General features: G+C 40.8%; 1 protein-coding gene across 2 annotated transcripts in view; it reads right to left on the bottom strand.

Moving 5' to 3' along the window:
- INO80 (INO80 complex ATPase subunit) overlaps positions 1-14,982 on the bottom strand; it is a 139,151-nt gene that overhangs the window by 66,713 nt on the left and 57,456 nt on the right. For both annotated transcript variants that reach the window (XM_030814281.1, XM_030814280.1), the window contains exons 16-24: positions 14,695-14,837; positions 12,675-12,759; positions 11,294-11,411; positions 9,978-10,063; positions 5,981-6,148; positions 5,330-5,463; positions 3,937-4,001; positions 3,134-3,227; positions 630-801 (exon numbers count right to left, since the gene is read on the bottom strand). In XM_030814281.1, coding sequence (XP_030670141.1) covers positions 630-801; positions 3,134-3,227; positions 3,937-4,001; positions 5,330-5,463; positions 5,981-6,148; positions 9,978-10,063; positions 11,294-11,411; positions 12,675-12,759; positions 14,695-14,837 — 1,065 coding nt within the window. The remainder of the gene's footprint in view (positions 1-629; positions 802-3,133; positions 3,228-3,936; positions 4,002-5,329; positions 5,464-5,980; positions 6,149-9,977; positions 10,064-11,293; positions 11,412-12,674; positions 12,760-14,694; positions 14,838-14,982) is intronic.

Raw genomic sequence — 14,982 nt, 5'->3', positions numbered from 1 at the left:
TAGCCTAGAACTGGAAACAACCAAAATATCTACCACAGTAGAACAGATTAATAAATTGTGGTCCATTCAGACAATGTAATACTTCATAGCCATAAAAAAAGAATGCTATATACGACATGGACAAATCTCATAAATAATACTGAGTGAAAAATCCCAGTTACAAAAGAGTACATACAAGATAATTCCATTTATATAAAGTTCACAAACAGGCAAAAATAATCTATGGTGACACAAGTAGAATATGGCAATTACCTTTAATTGTTGGTTTGTCTTTTTCTAAACTAGAGCTACTAAATGGAAAGGAGCATGAGGGAGCTGGAAGTGTTCTATATATTGATCTAGGTGGTTGTTACACAAGTGTATACACATATATAAATTCACAGAGCTGTACACTTAAGATCTGTGTACTTCACAGTATTGTAAAAAATAAACATTTTGAAAATATAAATACACTCAAAAATATATATACAAAGTGTAAATTAAGTTAGAACTCAATACGCTGCACCACCCACTCCTCTGGGAACTTTTTGGTTCTGTCAGGCCTTCATTTACTTTACTAGTATTTTTACTGATTCAAGGAAAAGGAAAGAAGATACTAAGTGGTAATTTATGCTCAAATAATTGCTTACCTTTAACAAAGGGCAGCTGCAAAGGTTTGGAAAGGAGAGTGGAAAATTAACCCCAAGAAGGAAATCCTTGTTTCTCAGATATCTCTGGTGGCTCTCCCCTTCTGGTGCTCCCCAGGAGCGTAGCTGATGGAGCCTGTAGGAGGCTTTCAGAGACAGGAAAAGAGCTAACCATCTGAAACAAACCACAGCAGACATGCTTATTCAGTGCTCCATGGAGGTTTGAGGGTCGTTCATAGCAGCAAGGAATGATCCAAGGATTGTCTCTCATTAACATAACTCTTTTGTAAATCTTTATCATTTTAGAAACAGTTCTTTCCTACTTTCCTACTTTCAGATAAATTATTTCGCATTACATGGTTTGCTACTACGAAAACTAAAATCCTCCGCAAAGCTCCTATCAGTATTTAAAAAAATTTGCCAGGCGCAGTGGCTCACGCCTGTAATTCCAACACTTTGGGAGGCCGAGGCAGGTGGAATATCTGAGGTCAGGAGTTTGAGACCAGGCTGACCAAGATGGCAAAACACAGTCCCTACTAAAACTACAAAAGGGCATGGTAGCGGGCACCTGTAATCCCAGCTACTTGGGAGGCTGAGGCGTGGGAATCGCTTGAACCCAGGAGGTGGAGATTGCAGTGAGCCGAGATTGTGCCATTGTACTCCAGCCTGGGCGACAGAGCGAGACTCTGTCTCAAAAAAAAAAAAAAAATTCACCTTGGCTGGGCACGGTGGCTCACACCTTTAATCCCAACACGTTGGGAGAATGAGACAGGCAGATCAATTGAGGCCAGGAGTTTGGGAACAGCCTGGCCAAAATGGTGAAACCTCACCTCTACAAAAAAAAAAATACAAAAAATTAGCCAGGCATGGTTGTGCACGCCTGTAATCCCAGCTACTTGGGAGGCTGAGGCAGGAGAATAACTTGAACCCAGGAAGCAGAGGTTGCAGTGAGCCAAAATCAAGCCACTGCACTCCAACCTAGGTGACCGAGTGAGACTTCATCTCGGGGAAAAAAAAAATTCCTTCGCGTTAAGGAGATAACCACTTCTAATTACATAAATCAAAAGTAATAAAATCAGTGAGAACCATTATACCAAAGAACAAAGAATTAAACTTCCCAGAACACTTGAGGCAGGCTATGCTGCAATCACTAACTAAGTGAATCACCAGCCTCCACTTGCCCTGTAGAAACAAGTAAAACAAGACTTACTAGAAATTATGTGAGAAAAGCCTAAACAGTTTATATTTAAGGTGTGTGTGTGTGTGTGTGTGTGTGTGTGTGTATACATACATACATACATACATACATACATACATATATATATATATTCTTGTTCTGTTGCCCAGGCTGGGGTACAGTGGCATGATCTAGGCTCACTGCAACCTCCGCCTCCTGGGTTCAAGCAATTCTCCCACCTCAGCCTCCTGAGTAGCTGAAACAGGCGCATGGCACCATGCCTGGCTAATTTTTGTGTTTTTATTACAGACGGGGTTTCACCATGTTGGCCAGGCTGCTCTCAAACTCCTGACCTCAGGTGACCCACCTGCCTTGGCCTCCCAAAGTGCTGGATTACAGGCATGAGCCACCGCGCCTGGCCTATTTAAGATATATTATGAAGCATCATACGATTACTAAATGAGCAAAAGAAAGGTACAATTCACGTATGAATAACAAATTAAAGTCTTTTTGTTTGTTTGTTTTGTTCTGTTTTGAGACTGAGTCTTGCTCTGTTGTCCAGGCTGGAGCACAGTGGAGCGATCTTGACTCACTGCAACCTCCGCCTCCTGGGTTAGCAATTCTCCTGCCTTGGCCTCCCGAGTAGCTGGGACTACAGGGGTGTACCACCACACCCAGCTAATTTTTGTATTTTTGGTAGAAATGGGGTTTCGCCATGTTAGCCAGGCTGGTCTTGAACTCCTGACCTTAAGTGATCCACCCATTGGCCTCCCAAAGTGCTGGGATTACAAGTGTGAGCCACCGTGCCTGGGCCTGGCCAACAAACTTTATTATTATTATTATTTTTTTTTTTCTTGAGACGGAGTTTTGCACTTGTTGCCTCAATTGATCCAGGCTGGCCTCAACTGATCCAGGCTGGCCTCAACTGATCCAGGCAGGAGTGCAATGGCGTCATCTCAGCTCACAGCAACCTCCACTTCCCAGGTTCAAGCAATTCTCCTGCCTCAGCCTCCCGAGTAGCTGGAATTACAGGCATGCACCACCATGTACAACTAATTTTGTATTTTTTAAGAGATGGGGTTTCTCCGTGTTGGTCACGCTGGTCTTGAACTGCTGACCTCAGGTGATCCACCTGCCTCAGCCTCCCAAAGTGCTGGGATTACAGGCATGAGCCACCGTGCCCGGCCTACAAACTTTATTCTTAACGAAAGAAAATTAACGACAAGTTCTCTAAGATGATATAATATTAAATATTTAATTCCACAGTATTCAATATCTATCCCATTTATTCCTAACTGGCCTCTTATCAAGCAATAAGCAAACCTCTCACCTGGCCAAAAGTCCCTGAAGCATAAGGTTTGCCATTTCTGCTGGAGATATATCAATAAAGCGAAGGAAAGAGAAACAGCTTTCTTCATTAATACCTGAAATATAAAAGACAATTTGAAACCCAACAGCAAACCAAGAGACGACGCTCAGTTAAAGCCTGCTCAACTGCTGAGTTTTGACTTAAGAACAAAACACTATTCTAAAGGTTCTGATCTAGCCACTTTGGTGCAAGTTAGGGTGCCACACCTTTATACTACAATTACACATAAGAGAGGCAGGCCTATGAGATATGGCATATATATATGGACTAGACTAGAGATGGCTCCTACATTACCTTTGGGATTTTTGGATGCTTGCCTAAATGCCTTCTCTTTGTCCAATGCTAGGAAAAAGAAAAGGACAGGACAGAGGTGAAAGGTTCTGAACCTTGGCCTTAATATTTTCGACAATGAGCAAAGTTGAGTAGCTTCTTTTCCTTAGGCTAAGACGGAAGGAAGTCTCATTAATGAGAGAGTCCAGCACTGACTTTGTCAAGTTTCAAGGTCAAGAAATTCTTGAAAGGAAGGTATAAAATAAAGATGGAAAGTCAATAATACTATTTTCTACTTTTTCCTCTCATAACTACAACTCACAGAGCCTATAAAGACAACTAATTTCCTTAATTAAATCTTATCAAGATTTTATAAATAAAGGCCTACCATATAGGCAAAACTAATAGTTGTTCTAAATCAGTCTCTCAGCAAAACAAAGAGCATCCTGGAAAAACCCTGACAAATCTCCTTTCCCAAAGATCAAAACACCTACCTTTTCTGTGAAAGAGAGACTGTTGGATATAGTCTGGTGCAAATGGAGAAAGAACCCTTAACCACCTGCAAAGTAAGTAAATAAAATAAAGCCAAACCCAAACATAAATAATGGAAAGTTAACTAGACTAGAGGTTCCATACCAAGTAAAACCTTTTAGTTTTGAAATTGTTTCACTTTTAAGAAGTTTCTTGCCACATTACCAGGCAAAAATCATAGCATACACTTAAAAAAATACAAAGTATTTAGTGAAAGTGTAAGAAGATAATACAAATTAAAAGTAGTCTCATTTTATTTCAGAGAATCACAATTCTAGTGCCCTAAGGTATCGTATACTATATAAAACAAAAAGCAGTACAGCTCTGGCCTGCTCCCCCCAGCTCAAGTTAAATATTAACCTGGAGCTACAAATAACTCATGAAGTAAAATCCAAGAAATGTGTTTCAATTTCAGTTTCATTAAACTAAATATTGGTGATGAGTTTCTCTACAAAAGAGCTTTCTAAATCCATGGTTCTCAAATGTTGATATGCAGAAAAAACCTCTGGGAACTTGTTTAAAAATTCAGAAGCCAGAGCCATACTAACTCACAGGTGTGGAATGGACCACACATCTATTTTCTGAATGGAAGTCGTCTCTAGTATATTAACAACCACTTCAAACTTTACTAAATTTATCATTGCTGACTCTGAGAAAAAGGTAAATTTGATTAACTTACAATACAATCAGTTCACCCATAAGTGCGATTCCAAATGTAAAGTAAGCCACCACAAACCAATTTCAGCAATGGGGCATAGATATGCATACTTGCTGCCAAGTACATATTTACAAATCGGTGCACATTCCTGATTCAAAGAAGAACCAGAAGTGACTAGGGCCTTTAAGGCCACCTAGCTGAACTTTTAACAGTGCTCAAACTCCGGCCAGGCGCGGTGGCTCACGCCTGTAATCCCAGCACTTTGGGAGGCCGAGACGGGTGGATCACGAGGTCAGGAGATCGAGACCATCCTGGCTAACACGGTGAAACCCCGTCTCTACTAAAAATAACAAAAAATTGGCCGGGCGCGATGGCAGGTGCCTGTAGTCCCAGCTACTCAGGAGACTGAGGCAGGAGAATGGCATGAACCCGGGAGGCGGAGCTTGCAGTGAGCCGAGGTCGCGCCACTGCACTCCAGCCTGGGCGACAGAGTGAGACTCCATCTTAAAAAAAAAACAAAAACCAAAACACAGTGCTCAAATTCCTTCCATAAGATCCCTCAACAAATAGTTGTCCACCCTTTGCTTCAATGCCTCATTGCTGGGGAACTCATATTCTCTCCACTAAATTTATCTACTAAGCTGTAAAACTGTAAATTATAAAACACTAATAGTGAATAGATAGTAATACTTCCCTACCTGTCTCGTGAATGATTGAAGACCCTGATCTGTCCATGACGGTAGATAAACTTTGAAATGTGGTATGGCTTTAGGGAAATATGAAATGGAGACCAAGTTTCTTGTCGTTCAAATAACTCTGGGTGATTACACACCTAAAAGGAAGGGAAATGGTAAGACAATATTACCACATGCAGACATCATTATACGTAATGACAGGGGATCCCAAATCCCAAATGTTTACCTTTGGGAATGGATACTTTCCCATTTTCATCTCATTAACAGCCTTTGTTTATCTGGCATCAAGGATAGACTGTTTTTCTTGAAATAGGTTAATAAAGACAATCTCAAGGCCAGGCACAGTGGCTCACCCAGCACTTTGGGAGGCCGAGGTGGGTGGATCACTTGAGGCCAAGAGTTTGAGACCAGCCTGACCAACATGGAGAAACCTCATCTCTACTAAAAATACAAAAATTAGCCAGGTGTGGTGGCAGGCTCCTGTAGTCTCAGCTCCTTGGGAGGTTGAAGCAGGAGAATTGCCTGAACCTGGGAACCAGAGGTTGCAGTGAGCCGAGATTGTGCCATTGCACTCCAGCCTGGGCGATAGAACAAGACAATTCTATCTCAAAAAACAAAAACCAAAACTTCAAGGCAACTGACCTAAGCTCTTACCTTCCTAAACTGCATAACCAGATTCATGAGGCTGCTGGTGGTGTTCTGTGCTTGTTGGGTAGAGCCCATAGAAGACTGCAATAAATCCTCAATGGAAATTTTGTTCTTTAGTGCCTGATATAACAGCTTCTGTCGGCTGGTCAGTTGGCAATACATTAGAATCTCAATCTAAAAATCAGTAAGAACATTTATATTTGGAAAAGTAGTTTTTAAGAAAATTCAGCATCAGCTTAAAGTTGAAAACACACACAAACCATATTATGATTGAGAATAAACATATGTGAACTCAGTATCTCTATAAACCTGTGAATGTGGACAATCATTCAGAAAAAAATTTATATTCCTTGGCCCTCTTCTCTTCATCACTCATTCCATTTGCTTTCCCTGGGCAATTTCTTCCATTTCTAACTGTGCCAACTAACAGTCATCACAGTAACATACAAAAATATATTCCCAAACATAATTCAGGCCAGTACCTGCAACTACTAACTCTAAGAGTATCATTCAGTCTGCAGCAATTGCATATGTGATGTGTCAGAAAAACAGTTCTCTTTTCCACAATTTACTAAATTGCTTAATAGCATTACCATTCCTTCAGTTGGGAAAGACAAACTTACCTCTGAATGCTCTCTGACACCTCATGTTCTAGTATTTCCTAAATCCTTCAATTCAGCTTGGAATCTACCACCCTTTCTAACCATACCCATTGCCCTACTGCTGGCCCTCATCTGATATAGCATAGATTGATAATATTTTGTGGTCTTCCTGCCTCCAGTTTCTTCTGGTTGTGATATACTTTCCACATATAGCTTATAAAGGAATTCAACTGCTGAAAAATCTTCAATGTGCATTTTTGCCTATAGTAAAATGTTGAAACTTCTCATCTCGGCAAAGAAAGCCTCCAATAATCAGGCCGGACGCAATTGCTCACGCCTGTAATCCCAGCACTTTGGGAGGCGGAGGCAGGCAGATCACAGGTCAGGAGTTCAAGACCAGCCTGGCCAACAGAGTGAAACCCCGTCTCTACTAAATACAAAAATTAGCAGGGTGTGGTAGCGCGTGCCTGTAATCCCAGCTACTCAGGAGGCTGAGGCAGGAGAATCACTTGAATCCGGGAGGCAGAGGTTGCAGTGAGCCGAGATTGCACCATTGCACTCCAGCCTGGGTGACAAAATGAGACTCCATCTCAAAAAAAAAAAAAAAAAAAAAAAGAAAGTTCTCCCATAATCAAACCTACCTTACTGAGATTCTCATCATCATAACCTCCTCACATACCACTTAGCCACAATGATCTGAAAGTTAGCCAAAACAGGCTGCATATTTCAATGTTACTCTATCTTTGCTCATGCTGCCCTTGTTGCCTAGCCCCCCATTCCCACCGTATTTTCCTAGTAAATGCCAACTCATCATTTGAAACCTAGCTCACATGTCATCTTTGCTTTAATGCCTTCTCTAACTTTCCCTAGCAAAACTATAGTAAGATAGGAAACACTAAATGATGTTTAAGAAACACACACTATACAGTGGTTAGGAACCATACTAGATCTTCAGATCACCTCCCTATGTAGTACTAAACAACAATTATGAACTAGCTGGGTGCAGTGACTCACACCTGAAATCCCAGCACTTTGGGAGGCCAAGGCAGGAGAATTGCTCGAGCCCAGGAGTTCTGAGACCAGCCTGGGCAACGTAGTGAGACCCTGACTCTATAGAAATTAAAAAATAAAAAATTAGGGCTGGGCGTGGTGGCTCACGCCTATAATCCCAGCACTTTGGGAGGCCAAGGTGGGTGGATCACGAGGTCAAGAGATCAAGACAATCCTGGCCAACCAACATGTTGAAACCTCATCTCTACTAAAAATACAAAAATTAGCTGGGTATAGTGGCGCACGCCTGTAGTCCCAGCTACTCGGGAGGCTGAGGCAGGAGAGTTGCTTGAACCCGGCAGGCAGAGGTAGCAGTGAGCTGAGATCACGCCACTGCACTCCAGCCCGGTCGACAGAGCAAGACTCAGTCTCAAAAAAACAAAAAATAAATAAAAAATGAAAAATTAGCCAGGCATGGTGGTGTGCACCTATAGTACCATCTACTAGGGAGGCTGAGGTGGGGGGATCCCATGAACCCTAGAGTTTGAGGCTGCAGTTAGTCATGACCGTGCTACTGCATTCCAGCCTGGGTGACAGAGTAAAAAATCCAGTCTCAGAAAAAAAAAAAATTTTTTAAACAATGAACTGCTATTGTTTACATGACCCTTTAAATATAAATGCATTAGGGATTCATTTTTTAAATAAAATGTTTTCCTTCTCTCAGTTGTATCTATGTGACATTGCTATTTATTAGCTAAAATCAGCCAATTTCAAAAAACTGCCCATCAAGATTTTGAGAAAAAAGACTAAATAAATGTACAGTTCTACTCCTCTCTTTGAAGAGGATATACATACAATCCCTGATTTTTTAAGTCCAGCACGGTGGCTCATGCTTATAGTCCTAGCACTCTGGGAGGTTGAGGTGGGAGGATTGCTGGAGTTCAAGATTAGTCTGGGCAACATAGCAAGATCTTGTCTCTAGAAAAAAAAGAAAAATTAGCCAGGTGTGGTGGTGTACACCTGTAGACCCAGCTACTAGGGAGGCTGAGGTGGGAGGACTGCTTGAGCCAAGGAGGTCAAAGCTGAAGTGAGCCGTGATTGCACCACTGCACTCCACCATGGGTGATAGAGCGAGCCCTTCTCTTACCAAAAAAAAAAAAAACTACAAGGGGAAAAAAAGGAGGGAGGGATTAAAAGATACTAAGAGGTTGGGCACAGTGGCTCACACCTGTAATCCCAGCACTTTGAGGCCCAGGCGGGTAAATCCCTTGAACTCAGGAGTTTGAGACCAGCATGGGCAACATGGCAAAACTGGTCGCTACAAAAAAAAAAAAAAAAATACAAAAATTAGCCAGGTATTGTGGCACACACCTGTAGTCCCAGCTACTTGGGAGGCTGATGGGGGAGGATCACTGGAGCCCAAGTGGTCAAAGCAACAGTAAGCCAAGATCGTGCCACTGCACTCCAGTGTGGGTGAAGGAGTAAGAACCTGCCTCAAAAGAAACAACAAACCAGATACTGAGAGACAGACCATCCAAATGCTATGTGTGGACCTTGCTTGTATCCTTATTCTGACAAACTCTGTTTTTTGTTTTTTTTTTTTTTTGAGACAGACACTTGCTTTGTCGCCCAGGCTGGAGTGCAGTGGCACAATTTTGGCTCACTGCAAGCTCCGCCTCCCGGATTCATGCCATTCTCCTGCCTCAGACTCCCGAGTAGATGGGACTACAGGCGCCTGCCGCCATGCCTGGCTAATTTTTTGTATTTTTAGTAGAGACGGGGTTTCACCGTGTTAGCCAGGATGGTCTCAATTTCCTGACCTCGTGATCCGCCTGCCTCAGCCTCCCAAAGTGCTGGGATTATAGGCGTGAGCCACCGCACCCGGCTACAAATTAATTCTTTGAAGAAGAGAGACACACACACAAAGACAACTGGAGATATCTGAACACTGACTAGATACGTGATGCTATCATGGAATTGGTCTTTTTAAATAGGTGTGATAATGGCATGTGGTTAGGCAGTGTTTCAAAAAACCAAATCTTTTAGAAATACACATGAAAATACTTTATAAACAAATATTCATTTATAAAACATCCGGCATTTGCTTTTGAATAAGAAAGAGATAGAGTTAATGATTATTGTCACGGAACAATGGATCAAGGGGATTCATTATACTATCTTTCTACTTTTGTAATGTTTCAAATTCTCCAGTAAAAAGTATTTCAAAAAAAGAAAAAAAGATGTTATTTTCCTCAATTATTTGCCTCATTTTAAGTCCTCTTTGATCCATGCAAGTTTAAACATCTTCCTTCAAGCAAACTTCAACTAAACATATATCAATAAATTTCTCCCCCTGGAATCTTAAGTTGGTGCCTATTGAGGCTTAAACACATGAGGTCTTCTTTACTTACCTTGTCAGATAATTCATTTTCCACATCTTTCTTGATTCTCCTCAGCATAAATGGCTTCAAAATCATGTGTAAGCGAGAAAGTTGATCTGAAATGCCGGGAGGCCCCCAAATAATACATTATACTGATTTCACAAAAACAACAGAAACAAATACCACATCTACCTCTCACCAAACTCTTAAAAAATCCTTTGGCTCAATGATTCTCTAAAAGTAGACTGAAACTTTTTCCCAAGTAGGAAAGCAAGGAATTTTAATTTTTTTATACCATCTTGCTATAGTCAATAGGATAAATGTACTAGGCTCTATTTTCATTAGAATTCATTTTTAGCTTTTAGGGACACTTTATCACTAATAGGGTTGTATATAATAAAAATTATCTGGGACTCTCAGTGTTGCCCAAAAATTACCTTCCAAAGGATGTCAGCAAATTAACAACTTATAGTGTAAAATCACATAAGGACTTTTCTAATAGTGAGCAAGCTCATGTCTGTGTAATAAACACTTCAGAATGCTCTTAAAATCAGAGAGATATTATTCAACAAGATCAAAAGTATTGATAAGGTTAAAAATGCTCACAATGGACACAAATTCTAATACATAGAGAAAAATAACAAAAATGGCCCTTCTAATATTTGCTGTTTTTTTCACAGGAAAAAAGCTTTGACCCATTAGACCCATAGCATTTGACCCATTTGACCCACAAAGAATTAAATATGAATTTTCTTTTGAGATAAAGTCTCGCTCTATCACCCAAGCTGGAGTGCAATGATGCAATCTCAGCTCACTGCAACCTCCACCTCCTGGGTTCAAGCGATTCACCCGCCTCAGCCTCCCGTGTAGCTGGGATTACAGGTACCCGCCATCATGCCCAGCTAATTTTTGTATTTTCGTAAAGACAGGGTTTCACCATGTTAGCCAGGCTGGTCTTGAACTCCTGACCTAACGTGATCCGCCCACCTTAGCCTCCCAAAGTGCTGGGATTACAGATGTGAGCCACTATGCCTGGCCAATATGAATTTTTCAAGATCTAAATGGGAAATGTGAATTCTGCAAGCTAAAATATAATACTTTACGAATCAGGCCTGATCTGCCTTGATTAGACAAGACTATAGTAGTAATCATCTAAATTAGTTCTTTTTGACTGTTAAATATGTACAAAAAACACAATTATTTTATAAGCAAAAAAATGTGGGTTTTTCCCCCCTGATTTTTCTATGTATACTGGAAGAAAAATTCTTCAAATAAAAGAAAATATGCAATTATGTGGTTGCCTACACTGATAGGTAGATAGAAACCCAGCTCATAATAGTACTCACTCTCATCAATAGCGGATTTGTTTTCGGCATGGCTCTCAATGTCCTTGGAAAACCATTCATTAAATTCCTCATGTGAATCAAATAATGTTGGCATAATGAAATGCAGCAGAGCCCAAAGCTGTAAACAAAGACAAAAATGATATAGCTATAGAGCAACAAAATGACAGCATGTAAGGATGTATTAAGAGTAGAGAGAGAAAATTGCAGGTGTATTAGTGTGTAAGTGCCTAGATGCATGTGTATGTGTGAGTGAAAGACAGAAAATGAATGAATTCAACTACATGCTTGCCTCATCAACCAACCCTAATTTTATTAGGTGCTGTAGCAAAATGTGATTATTTTTCAACTAATTTCAAACTAAAAGTTTCAAAGCGCAAGTCATGCTCAGATTTTGCAATGGGATAGTTTTAACGATCTTCTTATAAAAATCTATTCCATAATTGAACACAACCTAAGGTATGATAACTTGCTACTAATAATCCTAGATTAGGGGTTAGAAAAATATGGCCTATTGGGCCAAGTCTGGTCTACCACTATTTTAAATCAAGTTTTATTGAAACATAGCCATGGCCATTCACTTATGCATTGTCTACGGCTACTTTATTAGACAAGCAAAGTTGAGTAGCTGCAACCATGATTGTATGGCCTCCAAACTCTACAAAATATATACTATCTGTCAGTTTCTATAAAGTTTTCTTCTTTTGGTTTTTTTTTTTTTGAGATGGAGTCTTACTCTGTTGCCCAGGCTGGAGTACAGTGGCACGATCTCGGCTCATTGGAACTTCGACCTCAGGATTCAAGCAATCATCCCAACTCAGCCTCCTAAGTAGCTGAGACTACAGGCATGCACCACTATGCCTGGCTAATTTTTTGATTTTTTTTGTAGCGTCTGGGTTTCGCCATGTTGCCCAGGCTGGTCTTGAACTGCTGGGTTCAAGGCATCCTCCCACTTCAACCTCCCAAGTTGTTGGGACTACAGGCATGAGCAGCTGCACTCAGCCTCTATAAGGATTTCTGACCTTTATTCTAGATGATCAATTAACTCTCCCCAAACATTTTAGCTCCCCTCTGTGTTAACAAATATTACATTTCAACTCTAGCAAAAACACGTCTCTGCATTAAATGTTTACATTTTCTAATGTGGTCAGTATTCCTTACATAAATACAAAAGAATACAGTAATTCATTGGCCTTATGCCAGAGAACAAGAAAACAGGAATGATGCCTATGCCTAAAAGACGACTTGGGGCAAGTCTTTTATGTGGGGACTATAATTTATACAAAGCAGTAGCACTGCAGGGGAACGGGTAAAGAATTCTATGCTCTGCTGGAATCCTTCTGTTTTATGAAGATATAAACCTGGGACCTGGACTAGTGCCTACCTCTGCCATGGTGTTCTGAATTGGGGTCCCGGTTAGCAAAAGACGATTCCGACACTGGAACTGTAAGAGGATCTTCCAACGAACACTGTTTGATAAAATAAGTTACAAATTCATGTTAGCAACAAATCGTTCTTTAATTATCCTACTGAGACCCCATATTGACAAAACTGCCTTCCAAAAAACTAACATTCAGAATCAAGTACTCCATTATGTATTCAACTGAAAAACATTATTCAACAAAGCTGAAAACAGGACACTTCCAAGGGAAATGACTCCTCTCTACTGAAAACATGGTATCTGGATTTAGAAAAAACAGCCTCAAATAGGCAGAGCTGTATCATTTCTGGCTTTATAAACTATTCTCTTATCTTTAGCCAGTTTTGCTGACATAAGTCATTTAATTAGAAAGTACATATCTGTAGTACAAAGTGTTAAAATTATTAATCTGTGTACTTCCAGTATGAGTTTGGAGGGAGCAGTTATGAGGGGTGTTGTGTGAGAAGAAAATGTAAAATGAGTCTTCGTTGCTCCTGGCCAAAGGCATATTCTCCTTCAAACAACTGCAGTATGCCAAGCGTGGTGGCTCATGTCTGTACTCCCAGCACTTTGGGAGGCTTCAGTCCAGGAGTTCAAGACCAACCTGTGCAGCATGGAGAAACCTCGTCTCTACTATAAATACAAAAAATTAACCCAGCATAGTGGCACACGCCTATAGTCCCAGCTCTGAGACTGAGATGGGAGGATCGTTTGAGACAGGGAGGTCGAGGCTGCAGTGAGCCCCAACTGCGCCACTGCAACACTCCATCCTGGGCAACAGGGCAAGACCCTGTCTCAAAAAAAAAAAAAAAAAAAAAAAAAAAAGATTGCTGTAGGAAGTTATACCTTTCTGAGGATAGAAACTTCCACAGAAGGGCTCACGCCTGTAATCCCAGCACTCTGGGAGGCAGAGGCAGGTGGATAACCTGAGGTCAGGAGTTCAAGACAAGCCTGGCCAACATGGCAAAACCCCGTCTCTACTAAAAATACAAAAATTAGCCGGGCATGGTGGCGAGCACTTGTAATCCCAGCTACTCGGGGAGGCTGAGGCAGGAGAATTGCTTGAATCTGGGAGGTGGAGGCTGCAGGGAGCTGAGACTGCGCTACTGCACTCCAGCCTGGGAAACAGGAGTGAAACTACGTCTCAAAAAAAAAAAAAAAAAAAGAAAAGAAAGAAAAGAATAGAAGAAAGAAAGTTCTGCAGAAAATATCATCTAGCCAGTTAACATGGACCTCTAATAAAGTTCTAGGGACTCACCATGAATTAATAAAAAATATATCAAACCTGAGGTTTAATATCACCAAATAACACTTTTTATTTACTTCGGGACCTCAAAGGTACTGGAATATTTTAAACACATAACTTAGAATAAAAGGATTCTTGGAGATCTGAAAACCATCCAGGGACTCAGATAATCAACATAAAACAAACAGAGCATCCAATCCACATAACCTAACATTCTACTTCCTACTTAGAATTCCTGTCTAAAATAATACCTGAAAGCAAGGGCAGAGACTCCTTCCTCTATAGAAATTTTCCCTGAAGAGATGACCTGTAAAAATGTCACCTTCTTGAATAGGGAGATAAAAGTTGAGAAAAGTCTTGGTATTCTTGGCATTAACATTTGTGTTCCAAGAAAAAATAAAAAAAGGGAATTTTTGCCTTCTGATCAGGTACATGACTGATGCAGAGATCATGTCACGTCATATTTAAAACCTCTCATATATTGGACGGGTGGCTCATCCCTGTAATCCCAACACTTGGGGAGGCCGATGCGAGAGGATCGCTTGAAGCCAGGAGTTCGAGACTAGCCTGGGCAGCAAAGCGAGACCTTGTCTCTATTAAAAAAATAAAATAAAACTTCTCATATCTTCATTTCATTCATATATACAAGTCTGTGTGTGTGTGTGCGTGTGTGTGTGTGCATGTACGTGCGTGTACTTAACCCAATGCATTGAGTTTGGTTTCTACTACTCATGTTACCTGGAACTACTCTTGAGCGCCTGAGCCTCATCCAGTACCATGTATTGCCACTTGACCCGCTGGAAATACTTTACATCCTGCACCACCAGCTGATAGCTGGTAATAACCACATGGAAGGGGGCATCCTGAGTGTAGAGGGTCTTCTGTAAATATAAAAGGGGAAGGGTGAAAAGAGAAACCTAATAATTCATAATAAGGAACTGATGTATGGACTGTTTTTCTAGGGCCAAAATGTTTAAGATAGCCCTGAAGATGTGCTTCTCCCATATGGTAGGGAGATGTGCAGTG

The sequence above is a fragment of the Nomascus leucogenys genome, chromosome 6 (assembly GCF_006542625.1).
Source record: "Nomascus leucogenys isolate Asia chromosome 6, Asia_NLE_v1, whole genome shotgun sequence".
Taxonomy (NCBI): Eukaryota; Metazoa; Chordata; class Mammalia; order Primates; family Hylobatidae; genus Nomascus; species Nomascus leucogenys.
The sequence above is the reverse complement of the archived record's forward strand: the minus strand, read 5'-3'. Positions and strand labels throughout refer to the sequence as shown.